This window comes from Maylandia zebra, linkage group LG18, assembly GCF_041146795.1.
Source record: "Maylandia zebra isolate NMK-2024a linkage group LG18, Mzebra_GT3a, whole genome shotgun sequence".
NCBI lineage: Eukaryota > Metazoa > Chordata > Actinopteri > Cichliformes > Cichlidae > Maylandia > Maylandia zebra.
Window position 1 is genome coordinate 2,411,302 of NC_135184.1, and position 19,378 is coordinate 2,430,679.

The 19,378-nt window shown below is 40.5% G+C and overlaps 2 protein-coding genes across 2 annotated transcripts in view; both read left to right on the forward strand.

The window, feature by feature from the left end:
- Positions 1–1,577, forward strand: part of LOC112429900 (immunoglobulin lambda-1 light chain) — a 39,397-nt gene extending 37,820 nt beyond the window's left edge. The window contains exons 4-6 of the mRNA XM_076876707.1: positions 299–610; positions 743–817; positions 1,171–1,577. Coding sequence (XP_076732822.1) covers positions 299–610; positions 743–817; positions 1,171–1,319 — 536 coding nt within the window. The 3' untranslated portion in view covers positions 1,320–1,577. The remainder of the gene's footprint in view (positions 1–298; positions 611–742; positions 818–1,170) is intronic.
- A 2,359-nt stretch (positions 1,578–3,936) lies between these two features.
- LOC143413506 (immunoglobulin lambda-1 light chain-like) lies at positions 3,937–18,162 on the forward strand. The gene is made up of 8 exons (XM_076876724.1): positions 3,937–4,134; positions 4,227–4,539; positions 5,741–5,747; positions 11,243–11,250; positions 15,442–15,476; positions 16,832–17,143; positions 17,276–17,350; positions 17,704–18,162. The coding sequence occupies exons 1-8, from the start codon at positions 4,092–4,094 to the stop codon at positions 17,850–17,852; spliced, it is 942 nt and encodes a 313-aa protein (XP_076732839.1). The 5' UTR covers positions 3,937–4,091; the 3' UTR covers positions 17,853–18,162.
- The last annotated feature ends 1,216 nt before the right edge of the window (positions 18,163–19,378 follow it).

Consider the following 19,378-nt stretch of genomic DNA (forward strand, 5'->3'; position numbering starts at 1 on the left):
TGAACTAAATTTCTATAAAACAATAAAAAGCAAACACATGACGAATTAAACTGAATTTAATTTTAATATTAAAATCATGCTGAGTGTTCCTCATGTGATCCATGATGACATGAGGTGATGACTGTGTTTGATATGAAGCTGAATCCAGTGTATGTAGTGAACTTTGTGCTGATGAGTAGTTTAGTGATCAGAGTCCATGTAGTTTCCAGGATCAGACTGAATGCAGTGCAGTGCTGGAAGCTGCTGCTGACTGTGTGAATGTGTGTCTGTGCTGCTTGTTGCTGCTGTCAAACTTCAGATGAGCAGGTAGTGAAGCCCGTGGTGAGCGTGTACCCAGCAGCATCCAGAGCCCACCTGGAGGGGAACAGCTCCCTGCTGTGTGTGGCCTCAGCCATGTTTCCTCCTCTGGTCCAGTTCTCCTGGAAAAGACAGAAGAAGAACGGCGGAGAAGCGGAGGAGCTGCCCCCTGCTGAGGGAGAGCAGCTGGAGCTCAGAGAGGCGGGACGCACCATTGCCATCAGGATGGTTGATGGGAGCCATTCTGACACATATAAATACAGCTGCTGGGTGAAGCACGAGGGGGGCACAGTGGAGGCCCGAACACAACAAGGTAATGAAGGCTTGGTGACTGTGTTCAGCAGTGATTCAGCTTCATGTGGAGATGCTGTCAAAGAGAGCAGAGCAGCAGAGGACTGACATTTCTCACTGCAGCTCCAAACATTTGACTCCTTTTCTGTTTCAGAGCTTCCAGCTCCAGCAGCCTCCTGTCCTCCAGAGAGAGAGCCAGCAGACCTGCCAGCTCTGCAGCCAGCTGACTGTAAGATCACCTGCTGCCTCTCTGCATGGACAGCTCCAATGTCCAATGAGGCAGCTGGAACAAGTTTAGGCTCTTAAAGTTGCACTAATTGATCAAATCTTCATCCAACAAGCTCTGATAAAGCCACTGTACACTAGCTGCTCAGCACCAAACAGCAGACAGACCATAATATGTCAGAGATCAGTTTGTTAGCTGCTTGTGGAGTTCTTCTGCCCCCAAGTGGACACAAACACTACATCAATTCATCCACTTGAAGAAGAAGCTGTGACTGTTTCTATTTGGACTTTTTCTCCTTGATCTGAGAGGAATAACCCGACTGTCTGTCTGTCTCTTTGTGTCTGTCTGTCCTTCAGTGTCCTTCCAGTCTCAGTGCAGGGTGAAGCTGCTCTGCCTGCTGTACACAGTGCTGATAGTGAAGAGTCTGGTGTACTGCTGTGGACTCTCTCTGCTGATGATGCTCACAAACAAGGGAGCGTCCACCAACTGCACACATGCTGACTGACTGTTTCCTGCTCGCCTTTTCTCACCATCACATCTCATCAATTCATCTCATTCATCACTTTGATCACAAATGTTAGTTATGATGTGTTGAGCTTATTTTGCCTTTTTCTTCAACAGTTAGAAGATCGTCTGAAATAAATACATCTTTACATGTATTGTTGCTCTGAGTTAGAATTCTTTTTGTGCTTATTGTGACTTTTATTGTAGTAACAAAAACCATCAGGAATATTTTTATCACAAGTTTTCAGTTTGATTTTCAAATGTCAAACAGTGTAGTTGTGTTTGTGTGAACAATAAAGATTTGAAGATGAAGAGTTTGATTCTACTTTCATTGTGTGATCAACAACAAGCCGTGTGAGTGAAGCACAAACTGACTGTATCCAAACTTGCTCTCCTGCAGCAGACGGGCTGTGTGGGTTTCTGCTCTGCAGCCTCCACACCGTTAGCTGTGGCTTTCACTTTAATAACACAATGACAGTTACAAGCAGGAACTCTGCTTCAAGAATGATTCCAGGAAGGATCTGTGTTCTTCACCTGTGAGAGAAACAGCTCAAATCCTCAACTCACAGCTGACAAATGAACTTTAATGGAATCAAAGGAGAGACCATGAAGCCCCTGCAGTCTGCTCAGCTCCCATTTTATTACCTGAGCTGAGTTTTTCATTCTGGATATCACACACGTAAGAACAGATCAAGTCTGAACAGCAAATGTTGGAGAATCATTTTGAAGTCTTGCTAAATGTCGTTATTATTACAAAAACTACTGAATGATTCAGAAAATCCTTTCCAACAAGCAGAAATATGCAAACAAAGTAGAAACAAGGCAACATGAGTCATTCAGATGCAGATAACATATTCTCCTTATTGTGAAGAACACAGTCATGAAATCTTTCTGTGTGTCATTCATTGAGTTGAAGTGCCTAATAGAAGAGGAAGAGCAGCAATAATCAATGATAGCTGAGACATTGAGAACATGGCTGTATGCCTGCTATCATAACAGCAAACAAAGCACACAAACAGCAAACACACAATAATGTGCTCGCAGCTTGTTGTGTGTTGTGTCATTTTTGACATTTCATGAAGTCACAAAAATGTGTGCGACTCATTAAAGGAGTGTGTACGTGTCAGTCAGTGCTCTGTATTCATGTGTTCACCTCATTAAAGTCACTCAGACACTTTTCTCCTCCAAACTTACAGCACAGCTTCATATTTCACTGACTGATTCTTTCATTACATCCATTAAGGGTCACACAGTGAAATTAGTGCAAACTTACAAATGTGTTGCAACAATTTTGGCCTCCAAACTGAACTTTGAGACAAACAGTGAAGCTGTGAGCAAAAAGAGGCTCCAGTGTGTGTCATGGTGGAGGAAACTGTTGTATTCCCACATTCAAAACATGCTGATCTTATTGGATTTGTCCCTCAAAGTCTTTTTCCTCCTTTTTCTCTTCATCCAAATGTTCTAGCAGGCTGACTGTGAGTCCCTGTTGAACCTGTACAGCAGAAAGTAACAGCAGTCAGCGGCCTCCACTTGACTTCATGACTTCAACGCCTCGCACAGTCACTTTCACTTTCTTCCTTCTGTCTTTTAGTCCTAAAATGTAGAACAACACCAGATCCAAATATTTGTGTCCTTCACTCACATCTTCAAATGATCCCTTCCATATCAGAGATGATACAAAGGCAACATTTGTCTTATTTCTCTTTCAGGAATCAAAAAGTACTTTTGTACTGTTGTGTAAATGTGTGTGTAAAGGTGGATGACTGCCTGCTGCAGATGAAATCTAACCATGGCTACAAATAAATGAAGCTGACGTGAAACACAGCCCTGTTTTTATTACTGTTTATAGATATTAGAATTGATGATCATCATTTGAATGATTCTTAAAAAGGCTTTAATGAATCCTTCAGTCTGAAACCAACTTGGAACAAAACACATTAGAAGATGTGGGAAAGAACCAGAGTGTGCACATATTTAAACACACAACAGAACCACAGCGTGCACATATTTAAACACACAACAGAACCACAGTGTGCACATATTTAAACACACAACAGAACCACAGTGTGCACATATTTAAACACACAACAGAACCACAGTGTGCACATATTTAAACACACAACAGAACCACAGTGTGCACATATTTAAACACACAACAGAACCACAGTGTGCACATATTTAAACACACAACAGAACCACAGTGTGCACATATTTAAACACACAACAGAACCACAGTGTGCACATATTTAAACACACAACAGAACCACATGTTTGTTTCAAATAAGATTTTTACTCTAAATGTTGTTAAATATGATTTTGGTTTTTTTTAACTACTTTGTGTGCAATTTATGAACTTTTAAAATATTTAACCATATTATCGTTTTTTTTAGATTTTTCTATTTATTTATAGTTTAGTTATATTTAGTTTGTATATTTAGTGTTTTCATCACAGCTGTTAAACCACAGATAACAGTGTGTGTTAGTAAATTCACAGCAACATGAATGTTTCTGAGTGTTTGTGCATCATGTGACCCAGATTTTTGGATCTGCTGTCAGATTGAAATGAAGACGATGAAACCACAGCAGCTTCAGCTGAGCTGTCAATCAGCAGCAGCAGTCTTATCTGTGGGCCGCAGGGGCTGATGGGAGCTTTGAGGACCTGTTAGAAACCACGTGGCCCTCGTCTGATCTCACAGCTCGTCCTTGTTTGGCCTCAGCTGCATCAGAGCGCCACTTCTCCCCAGGTTCACCAGAGGAAACACCACTGCACAAAATGCTTTTCCTCCCAGCTGCTGCTCTGTGCTGTCTGTGTTCAGGTGAGTGTTTCCAGCCAATCAGGAGCCAACAAAGTCAACCTGTAACAAACACTGTCACACTAACCTTCATCTATCTGTCTGTGTCTCTACAGCACTGGTTACCATGGCAGCAGAACAGCTGATTCAGGACGATTTAACATTGACCAGGAGAGTTGGACAAAGTGTCTCCTTCAGCTGTGGAGGGACTGAACAGTGTAGCGGCAGCTATCGGTACTGGTACAAGAAGAAAGAAAAAGAAACATTCAAAGTTATTCTGCGCATTGGTACTAATAATGGCAGAGTTTATTCAGGTTATGGTCACCCTCAGAAAAATGATTTCTCTGCTAAGATGAATCAGAACATCTTTGAATTGAAGATAAAGAAAGTTAAACGTGATCATTCAGCCACCTACTACTGTAACTGTTGGTCCCCACAGTGAGAAATGATCCCTGCAGCCTGAACAAAAACCAACAGATGAACAGATGTCAAACAGTGTCTGTGACAGGAAGAGAACAGTAAACCACAGCCCAGCTTCACATGTTTCACCTCCATCTCAGAGTCACAAACATACTGAGCTCCATGTTGGTTTACTGCTCTAATAATTAAGATTATTTTATTTTGACAGTTATGTTAGCATGCTCATATGAGCATTGTTTGCTAACTTTGTGAAATAAGCCCTGAAAACAAAACACAGCTTTTTGTGTCGGGGTTGTTATTTAGTGTTCAAGTCCAAGTTGGTTTTTAATCATTCTCGCCTCCTTTAAATGTTTACAGGTCAACTTTAGAATTTGCTTTTGGAAAAAGGGTCCTAAGAGCCTTCAGCATGTTTTAACATCTATGCTGTATTTCTTTGAATAGTGGCTCTTTGATTTGTTTTACGTAACGTCTGATTCATGCTGTTGACATTTGGGAAGAGTAGAACTTATTCCAAATAAATCTGTGGCAGCACTCTGAGCCTTGATAAGCTTCCAGACAATCATGACTGTGTATGAGTCTTGTAAAACATTTGTCCTAATGTTGTTCCTGCATCCAAATGAGAAGCTGAAGATTTGAGGTTCGAACCTTTCAAAACTTGAATAAAGCAGAATAAAAGTCATCACAGCTTCTAATCAGGACATTTAGATGATGCGAGCATTAGTTACATTAGGTGTGTTTTTAAATGTTTCAAGTAAAACAGAGCAGAGTTGAATAATTCACCCACTACTTACCTTTTTTATTTCTTTTATGTTTTTGTATGGAGGGTAGGACAGCCTCTAAACACTGTTTCACATTTCAGAATAACCTACATGAACATTAAACATAAAAGAAAATCAAATACAGACGTCAGTTAAAACAAAATGATCTTTCGATTGTTAATGGAAGCTAGCTTGACTCTGCTTGAAACTGAGCCATTAGAATCTACAGTCTGTCAATTTTGTGTCTGCGTCCTGTTAACAAAGGCTGAAGATGGCAAGCTGAGAGGCTGTGAGCTTTTCTGGCTGTTTGTACATTGTGAATAAACCTCAACAGCCTTTCCTACCTCAGCAAAGGCGTCACTGTTGTTATCAATTAAATGTCTTCAGATTTCCTTCATCTTTATCCTGGTAAAACTGAGGTCCTTGTTTTCAGCCAAGACAGCTTCTCTAAGGAGGTCAGTCATTACATCAGCATCAATCAGTTCAGTTAAAACAGCTCTCTTTTAAACAACTGCTGAAAAGTCATTTTTTATGTTAGCGTTTCCTTAAAATGTCACCTGTTATTTTTGGCTATAGTTCCCATTTAACCTGTGTATGGAAATATGCTTGCAGGAGTTGAATATATGCTATGCTTGACTGCGTGTCTCTTTAAGTTTGCTTAACGTGTATTTGTGTATGATGTTTGGTTTTATCCAAACTGTGAAACAGTGGGTCTCTTAAAAGGTTCCTGAAAGCACCGACTCTGCACTTTTTATTGATATTCATTTTATTAATTCTAGTAATCCAAAGCAATGAGTCACAGCAGTCCGGGGTCTGGAAGAGGAAGGCTGAGAGAGAGTGAATGGACATTTGGTATTTTTAAATTCTTTTATGTTTGCTGTGTTTTTAGCATTTTATGCCATTTGTTTGTATTTTGTTTATTCCATATATGACGTATCACCCACCAGCAAACATACACTGCTCAGCCTTCTTCAAACACCTGAAAAACCAGGTGTTTGAGGCTTGTACAACATACAGTAAATGTAACAAATCCAGAGGACGCTCAGTTTATTCAGCCTCACCTCTGGTGCTGGTGCCCACCTCCCAATTTAAATGCATGGAGACACTGAGAGTTCCCAGGAGGGTCCGTGCTGACACCAGCTGCTATCTGGCAGAGGGTACCATGCCCTTCCCATGTTTCAAATGCACTTTAGAACAGCACGCAGCAACACCAAATATGAGCAAGAGAAGTGAGGTATGGGGTCTTCACACCCCCGTTCTCTGTTCGTTATCTGGGCCACGGGCCGAGAGCAGGAGCTGGCCGTCTGGTTGTGGTCTGAGCTGGTGGCCTTCCCTGTTGCTGCAGGACTGGGGGTGGTCTGCTTGTCTCCACCCCAGAGTAAAGGGAATCATCTCCTGGGTCTGAGGTTGACAGCCCCTCTGGGAGTGATGGTTCCTGGTCCTGGGAGTATAGAGTATGTTTGGTGAGTGTGAGTACAGTGTTCATTTCTGTGTGTATGTTGGGCGAGTGCTGAGTATTTGTGTATGTGTGCATGTTTGTGTCTGTGTTTATGTGTCAGGTCAACTCCACCTCTCAGAACATCTCAGCCTGGTGGTTGCTTGGCAGGGCCTGGCCCTCCTGGCTCGGTCTGACCCCTTCTAGGATGTGGAGGGCCGTCGGGTCTCTGCACCCGGGGCTCGGTCTGCTAGTCAGATGCTGGCGACGCCTCCTTGGGCTCTCGTGCTCAGTAAACTGTCCCACGTTGTTTTTTTCTTTGTATTTGTAACCAGACCTTAACAAAAAAAATAAAAAAATTCTAAGTTGTGTAAATATTTTTTACACACAAACAAATTCTCATCTATAGAAGCAAATACATAAAACGTTCAGATATTTAGGTTAACAAGGTTACAAAACTCAGCTCACAACTACACATTTAAGATAAGTGCAAAATATTTATGTTGTGGCCATTTTTGTTGAATGTTTATAAAACGCAATTTTTTTGTTTTTTCTTTAAAGTTGTAAGAATATGCTGACCTAGTTTTGTTATGTAAATTCGTAATTAATTTTATTTTTGGAAAGGTTTTTGGAAAGTTTTTGGTTTATCAGCTTATGGACCCTCCCATTAATCAAGGGATTAAGAGCACCCTGGAGGGGTGTGGTAAAGTTGTTTTTTGTTTGCCAAATGTCAGATGGGACGACGGGAGGGTTTAAAAATGACTTTTTGACCACTTTTGAAGTTGTGAAAGCAAATTAAGTTAACTTTCATTTAATTTTAAGTTGTAAGAAGTTATTTGGTTATTGTTTATAATTTTTAAACAATGAAGTCAGAGGTGCGTTCTAAAACAAACCTCCCGCTGCCACCCACGGCCTTTTCTTTGATGTTTTTGGTTTTGGAACTTAAAAGGCCGTGACAATTTATGATCACAATTTGAGGGGGTCATCTGATTGTTTGGGGTTTTCTCTGTAGTATTGTGGGATCTGGTTTGGTACTAAATGAAAGTAATTGAATTACTGACACCTTAAAACAGACATCAACTAATACATACCAAATCGAAAATGATCTCTCCTTCCTTTTCTTTTCTACATTTTTGATTGGATATTGTCAGATAACCATGTCACATGGAGCTCAGGACTTTTAAGTCAACTCTGAATTTATATATTTATTATTTCAATCAAGTCAGTTTAAGTCAAGTACAGATTACAAAGTGCTGTGTGTTTCAAACTGGTGGAGTCAGAGAGAACCTCAGAGTTTTAATGTGGAACAGAAAACTCAGTTTCCTTCATGTCAGGATCAACAAAGTCAGAGTTGTTGGCTAAATCTGCTTCCTGGAATAGGGCCCGGGGCGCTATACTATGAAACCTGTTCAGCAAACCCAGGATGTCTTTCAGTTATCTGGATTCATGACCCCCACACTGTCGATCAGGATAAACAGCCATACAATCACCTTCGATAACCAATCAATCACCAATCAATCATAAATTGCAAGGCAGGAAATACACATGAATGAATCACAATCTTCATCAGCCAATCAAATCTCTGTAACTGGGAGTTATTCAGGATGTGCTGTTTCCTGAAGTTTTCTGAATAATTGAATAATCAGGTCAGTAATTTCATGACACCAATCAGTGATTCTGATTTAAAACACACTTTAACTGAAATACAGCAAAAGTAAAGTCTCTCCTGATTTTTTGTTTGTTCTCTAAATATTGTAGTATTGGGTAGTTTTAATCTTCTGCTGCTAGTTACCAGTCAAGGAACTGATGTACTTTATTATTATAGCTTGTTAAAGATTTCTCTTCCTGCTCTGGTTTGAGCTTCAGTGTTTATTCAGGTAACATCGCTTTGACAGCAACTCAAAGCGATGTTACCTGTCTGTGTCCAGTAACAGCCTGTATTCAGTTTATTATTGCTATGGGGGCGATCGTGGCTCAAGAGTTGGGAGTTCTCCTTGTAATCGGAAGGTTGCTGGTTCGAGCCCCGGCTTGGACAGTTGTGTCCTTGGGCAAGACACTTCACTCGCTGCCTCCTGGTGGTGGTCAGAGGGCCCGGTGGCGCCAGTGTTCAGCAGCCAGCAACCTCTGTCAGTGCGCCCCAGGGTGGCTACAATGTAGCTGCCATCACAAGTGTGTGAATGGGTGGATGACTGGATGTGTAAAGCGCTTTGGGGTCTGTAGGGGCTAGTAAAGCGCTATACAAATACAGGCCATAAACTGGTATGGATCAGTTTGCGTCTTTTATTCAGTGTAACATTAGCTTTTGGTTGTTGGCATAAAGACTTAGAGAGGAGGACAGAAAGGGAGAGAACAGAATGAAGAGAGCAAAGAGACCAAAAACAAAAAAGCAAGAGAGGACATGTGGTCAAATTCACCAAAAATGATAAAGCTGTAACTTCTGTTTACCGACATTCATTCATGATGAGTTCACATAACTAAAGAGTGTTTTGTACTGTTATCAGTTGTGGATCCCCGACCTGCTCCTATAATAATTACTATAAGATTATATTTTTGTCTAATTCAGCTGAGATGTGCAAATATGAAAAGGGCTGATGACATTTGCAAACAGCATATTCCATTAATAATAATTACAAGGCACTGCAAGCATGACATTATGAGTCCCCCTAAAGTTTGAACCTAGAGTCTCATCTGAGCAAACATAAGACATAAGTTTTTTCATTGATTTCATGGAGGAATTGCATGCTTTCCAGTAGCACTATTAAAATTTGCCAGTGAAGATTATGGACACAGCATATTGATATGAATGATATCATTTTATAGCATTCACTCCAAACATGTCTGAACAGGATGGATGCCACTACATGGAAATCTATTCCCCACTCATGAATCCACACTAATGTTTTTCAAACATTAAGCTTAATTTAGGTCTTTTTTTTTTTGCTGCCGCTGGTTCAGTGAATTTTTGTCAGTTTGTCAGTCAATTTGTTTTACTTTTATTATAAGTTTTCAGTTGCTGACGACTATTTGAATCGAGTATCTAAGGCGCAATCAAGTATCTAAGGCGCAACTCTGCTTTGACTTGTTTTCGCAATATTTGCGGGCTTCTATTGCTTGCGCTGCAGCTGTCAGCTGGTTGTTCGGTTCCTCTATTTGTGTTCAGTGCTCGGCCCTGATTAAGATGTGGATCCACAGGGTGTTGGTGTGGCTCGTGCTCACCTGGGTTGTTTTATCCATCATTCATCACCCAACGACAGCTCTTCTCCAGTACTCTGCTAAGGATCTTTTGTGGCTCCGTTTTTGCCTGGCTGTCTCTCCACCTGTGGCTCTATACTTCTACCCGGACATCGCCTTCAAGCCCCGCCGCAGGTATATCCACCGAGGGTTTCGGCAGAATTTCAACATCAGTGACACTAACTCAATATTTTCCATCTGGTCAAAAACTCGTCGTCCTCCCCGCAAGACTGACCGGGCTGTCGACCACAATGTGCTGGCCCACCTGGCTTGATCAACTAAGCCTACTGTCAGGCATGGTAACTCCAGCATCAACTTCGGTCTATTAAACATCCGCTCTCTCACTGGTTAGGGAAATCTCGTCCATGATCTCCTCTGTGATCGTAAGTTGGACTTTCTTTGCTTGACTGAAACATGGCAACAGCCCAATGACTTTGTTTCTCAATGACTCCACTCCATCTGAGTTTGTTTACACCTGTCAACCTCGCATCTCCGGGAGGGGCGGAGGTCTCGCGATAATTCACTGAAAGCACTTGAAAGTTCTCCCTGTATCTGCCTCTCCCTCCCATTCATTTGAATACATCCCACTACAGCTCCCAGTATCATTAGAAGACATAGCATACATTTTCACTGCTATGCAGATGACACCCAGCTCTATCTGTCCATGAAGCCAGATAACACACACTAATTAGTTAAACTGCAGGAATGTCTTAAAGACATAAAGACCTGGATGGCCGCTAACTTTCTGCTTCTTAATTCAGATCAAACTGAGGTTATTGTACTCGGCCCTGAAAAGCTTAGAAATATGGTATCTAAGCAGATTCTTACTCTGGATGGCATTACCTTGGCCTCCAGTAACGCTGTGAGGAACCTTGGAGTCATTTTTGACCAGGACATGTCCTTCAACACACATATTAAACAAATATGTAAGACTGCGTTCTTCCATTTGTGCAACATCTCTAAAGTTAGAAATATCCTGTCTCAGAGTGACGCTGAAAAACTAGTTCATGCATTTATTACTTCCAGGCTGGACGACTGTGATTCATTATTATCAGGATGTCCTAAAAACTCGCTGAAAAGCCTTCAGCTAATCCAAAATGCTGCAGCAAGAGTCCTGACAGGGACTAGAAAGAGAGAGCAGATTTCTCCTGTATTGGCTTCCTGTTAAATCCAGAATTCAAAATCCTGCTCCTCACATACAAGGTCTTAAATAATCAGGCCCCATCTTATCTCAATGACCTTGTAGTACCATATCACCCTATTAGAGCACTTCGCTCTCGCTCTGCAGGCCTACTTGTTGTTCCTAGAGTATTTAAAAGTAGAATGGGAGGCAGAGCCTTCAGTTTTCAGGCCCCTCTTCTGTGGAACCAGCTTCCAGTTTGGATTCAGGAGACAGACACTATCTCTACTTTCAAGATTCAAACTTTGCTTTTTGCTAAAGCATATAGTTAGGGCTGGACCAGGTGACCCTGAATCCTCCCTTAGTTATGCTGCAATAGACGTAGGCTGCCGGGGATTCCCATGATGCATTGAGTTTTTCCTTTCCAGTCACCTTTCTCACTCACTATGTGTTAACAGACCTCTCTGCATTGAATCATATCTGTTATTAACCTCTGTCTCTCTTCCACAGCATGTCTTTTATCCTGTCTTCCTTCTCTCACCCCAACCGGTCGCAGCAGATGGCCCCGCCCCTCCCTGACCCTGGTTCTGCCGGAGGTTTCTTCCTGTTAAAAGGGAGTTTTTCCTTCCCACTGTCGCCAAAGTGCTGCTCATAGGGGGTCATATGATTGTTGGGCTTTTCTCTGTATCTACTGTACAATATAAAGCGCCTTGAGGCGACTTTTGTTGTGATTTGGCGCTATATAAATAAAATTGAATTGAATTGAATTGAATCTACCCCCACCATCATATGTACTGTTTTTTCAGCCAGCTAAGCCAAATAAGGAGTTTTTAAATGAATTTTCTGCTCTGCTCACTCATTTCTCTGTACTTTCTCCAAATCTAATAATTGTTGGTGACTTTAATATTCATATGGACAATGATAAAATCCCTCTTTCCAGAGATTTTACCTCCTGCCTGGAAGGTTTTGGGCTTCTACAGTACATAAAATCCCCTACCCATTCTAAAGGTCATATCCTGGATTTGGTCTGTAGTTCTGGCATTACCCCCACCCATTGTAAAGCCACATTGTTTCCCCAGTCTGATCATATGTTTATTTCTTTTAATGCAAACATAACCGCTTCCAATACCTGTATCTCTCATAATATCACTTTTAGGAAAATTAGTAATATTAACCTGTTTTAAGCTGTTTTTTCATCTGCCGTCCACGACCTTCCATCTATTCACAGCTCCTCAACCCCTCATGAACTCGTTTGCCATTATAATGTCAACCTTCATAACCTTCTTAACATATTTGCTCCCCTTAAACATAGAACTGTCTCATTTTCCCGTTCAGCTCCATGGTTTACCTCCGACCTGCGTCATCTTAAAGCTAAAGGACGCCACTCGAACGTCTATTCAAGAAAACCGGACTTACTGTACATAAAGAAGTGTACGACGATCATGTTTTGTTCTATAAGGACTGCATTGCCTCAGCCAAATCTGCTTACTACTCTGGTTTAATTAGTTCTAATGAAGGTAACTCCAGGTCTCTCTTTTCATTGTTCAGTAAAATTACAAAACCTCCAGACTCATTCCCCTCCCACATGTATTCTGTTGATTTTTGCAATTCTCTTATCTCTTTTTTCACTTGTAAAATTTCAGATATCCACCGTCAACTTAACTCTTTAGGAGCTCCTGACTTTGAAGTAGACTTCCTGTTTCCCCCACTGTCTTCCTGTCAGTTATTTTCAAGCTTTACTCTTCCCTCCATAACTGACGTATCTAATCTTATAAAAAAATCTAAGTCATCCACCTGTCAACTTGACCCTCTCCCTACTGTGTTAGTTAAAGCCTGTCTTCCCTCGTTAGCACCAACCAGTATTATTCATTCCTCCCTGAACACTGGAATTGTTCCTGAAGCACTGAAAAAGGCTTCTGTTATCCCAATTCTCAAAAAGCCTGGTGCAGACCCCAATAACTTTGATAATCTTCGCCCTATATCAAATCTCCCCTTTATTTCAAAAATTCTTGAAAAAGTTGTCACCGCCCAGCTTCATTTACATCTCAATGACCATAATCTCTATGAACAATTTCAATCTGGTTTCCGCCCCAATCATAGCACAGAAACTGCTTTGTTAAGGATTACCAATGACCTTCTGATGGCAGCTGATTCTGGCCTCCTATCCATCCTCATCCTTCTTGATCTACGGCGGCGTTTGATACCATTTCTCACAATATTCTCCTGAACCGGTGAGCTTCGATTGGCATTAGTCATACCCCGCTTACCTGGTTTACCTCCTATCTCTCAGACCACACTCCCATTCTTCAACTCTCTATCCTGTTTCTGCTGGTGTGCCCCAGGGTTCAATATTAGGGCCTCTTTTATTCATTACTTACATGCTCCCTCTTGGTCATATATTCCAAAAATATAATATAAATTTTCACTGTTATGTCGATGACACCCAGCTCTACATTTCTTCTAAACCCAATTCATCCCTCCCACCTACCTCCCTCTCAAACTGTCTTATTGAGATTAGATCCTGGTTCTCCTCCAATTTCCTCAAACTCAACTGTAATAAAACTGAAGTTTTACTTGTTGGTTCACCATCTGTCTTAACCAAATCCCACAGTTTTTCCATTAACATTGAAAATTCTCCTACACTTCCCTCCCCTCAGGTTAAGAGTTTGGGTGTCATACTTGATAATACTCTTTCATTCCAGTCTCACATTAATTACATAACCCGGTCTGCATACTTAATACGTACGTATATTAATATTAACCGACTCCGCCCCTTCCTTACTCCCCATGCTGCTGCCATCCTTGTCCAAGGTTTTATTACGTCCCGTATTGATTACTGTAATTCCCTCTTATTTGGTCTCCCTAAAAGGTCCCTTCATAAACTCCAACTCCTTCAAAATTCTGCAGCTCGGGTCATAACTCGTACTCCGTTAAGAGCTCATATTACCCCAGTTCTTCAGCAGCTTCACTGGTTTCCCGTAGAAGCCAGGATAAACTTTAAAATCTTACTTCTTACATACAAGTGTATCCATAAATCTGCTCCTTCATATTTGTGTGACCTGCTCCATATCACCACTGTTTCCCGCCCTCTCAGATCCTCATCTGCTATTCATCTTACTGTTCCATCCCCACGTCTCATCACTATGGGGAACAGAGCTTTCAGTCGCTCTGCTCCTCAGCTCTGGAACTCTCTTCCTCCTGCACTAAGAAATATTGACTCCCTTTCCGTATTTAAGTCACAGCTCAAAACACGTCTGTTTAAACTGGTTTATTCGCTTTAATGCTGATTTCACCTGTTGTCAAGCTCTGTTTTGTAATTTTAACTTATTTTATGTATTTTACTGTTCCTTTTATTAATTTTGTTCTTTGTAAGGTGACCTTGGGTTTCTGAAAGGAGCCCCAAATAAAATGCATTATTACTATTATTATTTATATTTACATAACAGACCTGGCATCACGTCCGTGAAACTGAAAATTCCCCTTTTCTGCTCCTGTACATAAAATAAAAGAATCAATGCTAGCACTTCCACCTGATTTTAAACTTAATCATGAAACATAACCTGCAACTCAACTTTCACTGTTTCTTCTTTCAGATGCAGGCTCAGTGCTTGAGAGCAAAAATTAGATTTAAAAACTTTATTCAGTCTCATTCTACATACAAACCTCATATCAAGACGTCAGCAAGTACAGTGCAGCAGAAGTATCCTGTTTTAGGATCAGATATTAATGCTTGTAGAACAATAAAATTGGTGTAAAATAGTTTACTGCCAACAGAAAAAAATATAAAATCAGAGAGATTAATAATAACTCAGTATAAAATCCAGATTGGTGTAAAAAACACAGCAAGTGCAGAAAAGATGAGAGAAGGAGAAATGTTCAGTGCATCATGGGAATCCCTCAGCAGCCTAAGCCTATAGCAGCATAACAGAGGGAGGATTCAGGGTCACCTGATCCAGTCCTGACTATATGCTTTAGCAAAAAGGATGATGTCATCCTGTATTGAGTGTAGACACAGCCAAATATTTAATGCTGACACAAAGCTGACTGACTGCCATTAATAACTACATTTTAAGCAGACTAAACAGAAGCCTTTAAATTCCAGTTGCATTATTCATGTCAGGTGTTTCATTCCAGACCTCAAATGTTGACCTAGATCAAAAATTCAGAATCAACTGAATCAGTTAATGAAGAATCCATGTGCATTAAAGAAAAGAGAAGAAGAGACAGTCATGCTGATATGAACATTAGAGAAACACATCATGGAGCTGAAATATGATCCTGCTTCCTCATTTGGACTCATTCACCTCAGCTGACACGTTCAGCAGCAGACAGGTTTTTGTAGCAGTCTGTCTCACTGTGGGAAACAGAATCTTTGGCTCTGGAACTAAACTGTCTGTAACAGGTAAGAACAAACATTTATTTTCCTTCAGTTGTTTTATTGTAGAAGCTGAAAATGTGTTTAAAGTCAGTTTGTGCTGCTTCAGGCTTTACATGTTAGTTTTTCATCATTAGTAGAGAATTCATCTGCAGCCATTGTTACATAAGAAAAGCTCAATAATCTCTGAAAACATGTTGAAATCTCACTGAACAACTAAAGTTATTCTTTATTTCTGCAAATATTAGTGATGTTACAAATATTTAGGATTTGATCCTCTCAGTGATTCTGCTGGTTTTTAACACAAGATCATATTTGATGTTAAAAATAAATTAATATAGATTAACAACAAATATGGTTTCAGGAAATATTTGCTTTATGTTGAGGAACAAATATTTTTAATAGTCAAACATTCATGTAGCTGCTTCAAAAAGGTAAATAGAAGTATAAAAACAGATACTGATTAGAAAACTCAGAAATGATATGACAGATAAATTTAGGATGAATTTGACATCGTTAAACTCTGATATTTATTTCTGAGATGAAGTCGTGTGTGTGGATTTGTACGTGACAATGAAAAGTTAATAATACTTAAATTTTCTAAAATACTTTTCAAGACAAATTTTTATTAAATATATTTTGTCAAATAATTTTTATTTTTATGACTAAAAATATCTTGAAGTATATCTCATATTACTGAAAACGTTTTATTCAACATTTCAGTTTTAGTGTTTTAAAATAGTTGCTACAGTTTTTTATATGAATAAAAACATAAATTAAAATAATCACTGTGTTACTTTTCCAATTTTACACAAAAATATTTAAGAATAAATTAGTCTGAAAGACAAATATGGTCTTTATGGTAAAATATATCAAAGACAAGAAGAATGGAAATTTTATCTGCTGAACTGAATTTTGTGAAATGATATTTAATTTTATTAATAGTACAAAACAATATGAAAAAAGATGAATTTATTTTTGGACAGAAGAGGATCTCTGTTAGAACTCGTGTCTAAGGACTAATAAGAAAAATACATTTTCACTTGTATAAAGACAAATGTAAATATTTTAAAGTTGGACTGAACTAAATTTCTATAAAACAATAAAAAGCAAACACATGACGAATTAAACTGAAATGAATTTAATTTGACTTTAAAATCATGCTGAGTGTTGCTCATGTGAGCCATGATGACATGAGGTGATGACTGTGTTTGATATGAAGCTGAATCCAGTGTATGTAGTGAACTTTGTGCTGATGAGTAGTTTAGTGATCAGAGTCCATGTAGTTTCCAGGATCAGACTGAATGCAGTGCAGTGCTGGAAGCTGCTGCTGACTGTGTGAATGTGTGTCTGTGCTGCTTGTTGCTGCTGTCAAACTTCAGATGAGCAGGTAGTGAAGCCCGTGGTGAGCGTGTACCCAGCAGCATCCAGAGCCCACCTGGAGGGGAACAGCTCCCTGCTGTGTGTGGCCTCAGCCATGTTTCCTCCTCTGGTCCAGTTCTCCTGGAAAAGACAGAAGAAGAACGGCGGAGAAGCGGAGGAGCTGCCCCCTGCTGAGGGAGAGCAGCTGGAGCTCAGAGAGGCGGGACGCACCATTGCCATCAGGATGGTTGATGGGAGCCATTCTGACACATATAAATACAGCTGCTGGGTGAAGCACGAGGGGGGCACAGTGGAGGCCCGAACACAACAAGGTAATGAAGGCTTGGTGACTGTGTTCAGCAGTGATTCAGCTTCATGTGGAGATGCTGTCAAAGAGAGCAGAGCAGCAGAGGACTGACATTTCTCACTGCAGCTCCAAACATTTGACTCCTTTTCTGTTTCAGAGCTTCCAGCTCCAGCAGCCTCCTGTCCTCCAGAGAGAGAGCCAGCAGACCTGCCAGCTCTGCAGCCAGCTGACTGTAAGATCACCTGCTGCCTCTCTGCATGGACAGCTCCAATGTCCAATGAGGCAGCTGGAACAAGTTTAGGCTCTTAAAGTTGCACTAATTGATCAAATCTTCATCCAACAAGCTCTGATAAAGCCACTGTACACTAGCTGCTCAGCACCAAACAGCAGACAGACCATAATATGTCAGAGATCAGTTTGTTAGCTGCTTGTGGAGTTCTTCTGCCCCCAAGTGGACACAAACACTACATCAATTCATCCACTTGAAGAAGAAGCTGTGACTGTTTCTATTTGGACTTTTTCTCCTTGATCTGAGAGGAATAACCCGACTGTCTGTCTGTCTCTTTGTGTCTGTCTGTCCTTCAGTGTCCTTCCAGTCTCAGTGCAGGGTGAAGCTGCTCTGCCTGCTGTACACAGTGCTGATAGTGAAGAGTCTGGTGTACTGCTGTGGACTCTCTCTGCTGATGATGCTCACAAACAAGGGAGCGTCCACCAACTGCACACATGCTGACTGACTGTTTCCTGCTCGCCTTTTCTCACCATCACATCTCATCAATTCATCTCATTCATCACTTTGATCACAAATGTTAGTTATGATGTGTTGAGCTTATTTTGCCTTTTTCTTCAACAGTTAGAAGATCGTCTGAAATAAATACATCTTTACATGTATTGTTGCTCTGAGTTAGAATTCTTTTTGTGCTTATTGTGACTTTTATTGTAGTAACAAAAACCATCAGGAATATTTTTATCACAAGTTTTTGTTTGATTTTCAAATGTCAAACAGTGTAGTTGTGTTTGTGTGAACAATAAAGATTTGAAGATGAAGAGTTTGATTCTACTTTCATTGTGTGATCAACAACAACCCGTGTGAGTGAAGCACAAACTGACTGTATCCAAACTTGCTCTCCTGCAGCAGACGGGCTGTGTGGGTTTCTGCTCTGCAGCCTCCACACCGTTAGCTGTGGCTTTCACTTTAATAACACAATGACAGTTACAAGCAGGAACTCTGCTTCAAGAATGATTCCAGGAAGGATCTGTGTTCTTCACCTGTGAGAGAAACAGCTCAAATCCTCAACTCACAGCTGACAAATGAACTTTAATGGAATCAAAGGAGAGACCATGAAGCCCCTGCAGTCTGCTCAGCTCCCATTTTATTACCTGAGCTGAGTTTTTCATTCTGGATATCACACACGTAAGAACAGATCAAGTCTGAACAGCAAATGTTGGAGAATCATTTTGAAGTCTTGCTAAATGTCCTTATTATTACAAAAACTACTGAATGATTCAGAAAATCCTTTCCAACAAGCAGAAATATGCAAACAAAGTAGAAACAAGGCAACATGAGTCATTCAGATGCAGATAACATATTCTCCTTATTGTGAAGAACACAGTCATGAAATCTTTCTGTGTGTCATTCATTGAGTTGAAGTGCCTAATAGAAGAGGAAGAGCAGCAATAATCAATGATAGCTGAGACATTGAGAACATGGCTGTATGCCTGCTATCATAACAGCAAACAAAGCACACAAACAGCAAACACACAATAATGTGCTCGCAGCTTGTTGTGTGTTGTGTCATTTTTGACATTTCATGAAGTCACAAAAATGTGTGCGACTCATTAAAGGAGTGTGTACGTGTCAGTCAGTGCTCTGTATTCATGTGTTCACCTCATTAAAGTCACTCAGACACTTTTCTCCTCCAAACTTACAGCACAGCTTCATATTTCACTGACTGATTCTTTCATTACATCCATTAAGGGTCACACAGTGAAATTAGTGCAAACTTACAAATGTGTTGCAACAATTTTGGCCTCCAAACTGAACTTTGAGACAAACAGTGAAGCTGTGAGCAAAAAGAGGCTCCAGTGTGTGTCATGGTGGAGGAAACTGTTGTATTCCCACATTCAAAACATGCTGATCTTATTGGATTTGTCCCTCAAAGTCTTTTTCCTCCTTTTTCTCTTCATCCAAATGTTCTAGCAGGCTGACTGTGAGTCCCTGTTGAACCTGTACAGCAGAAAGTAACAGCAGTCAGCGGCCTCC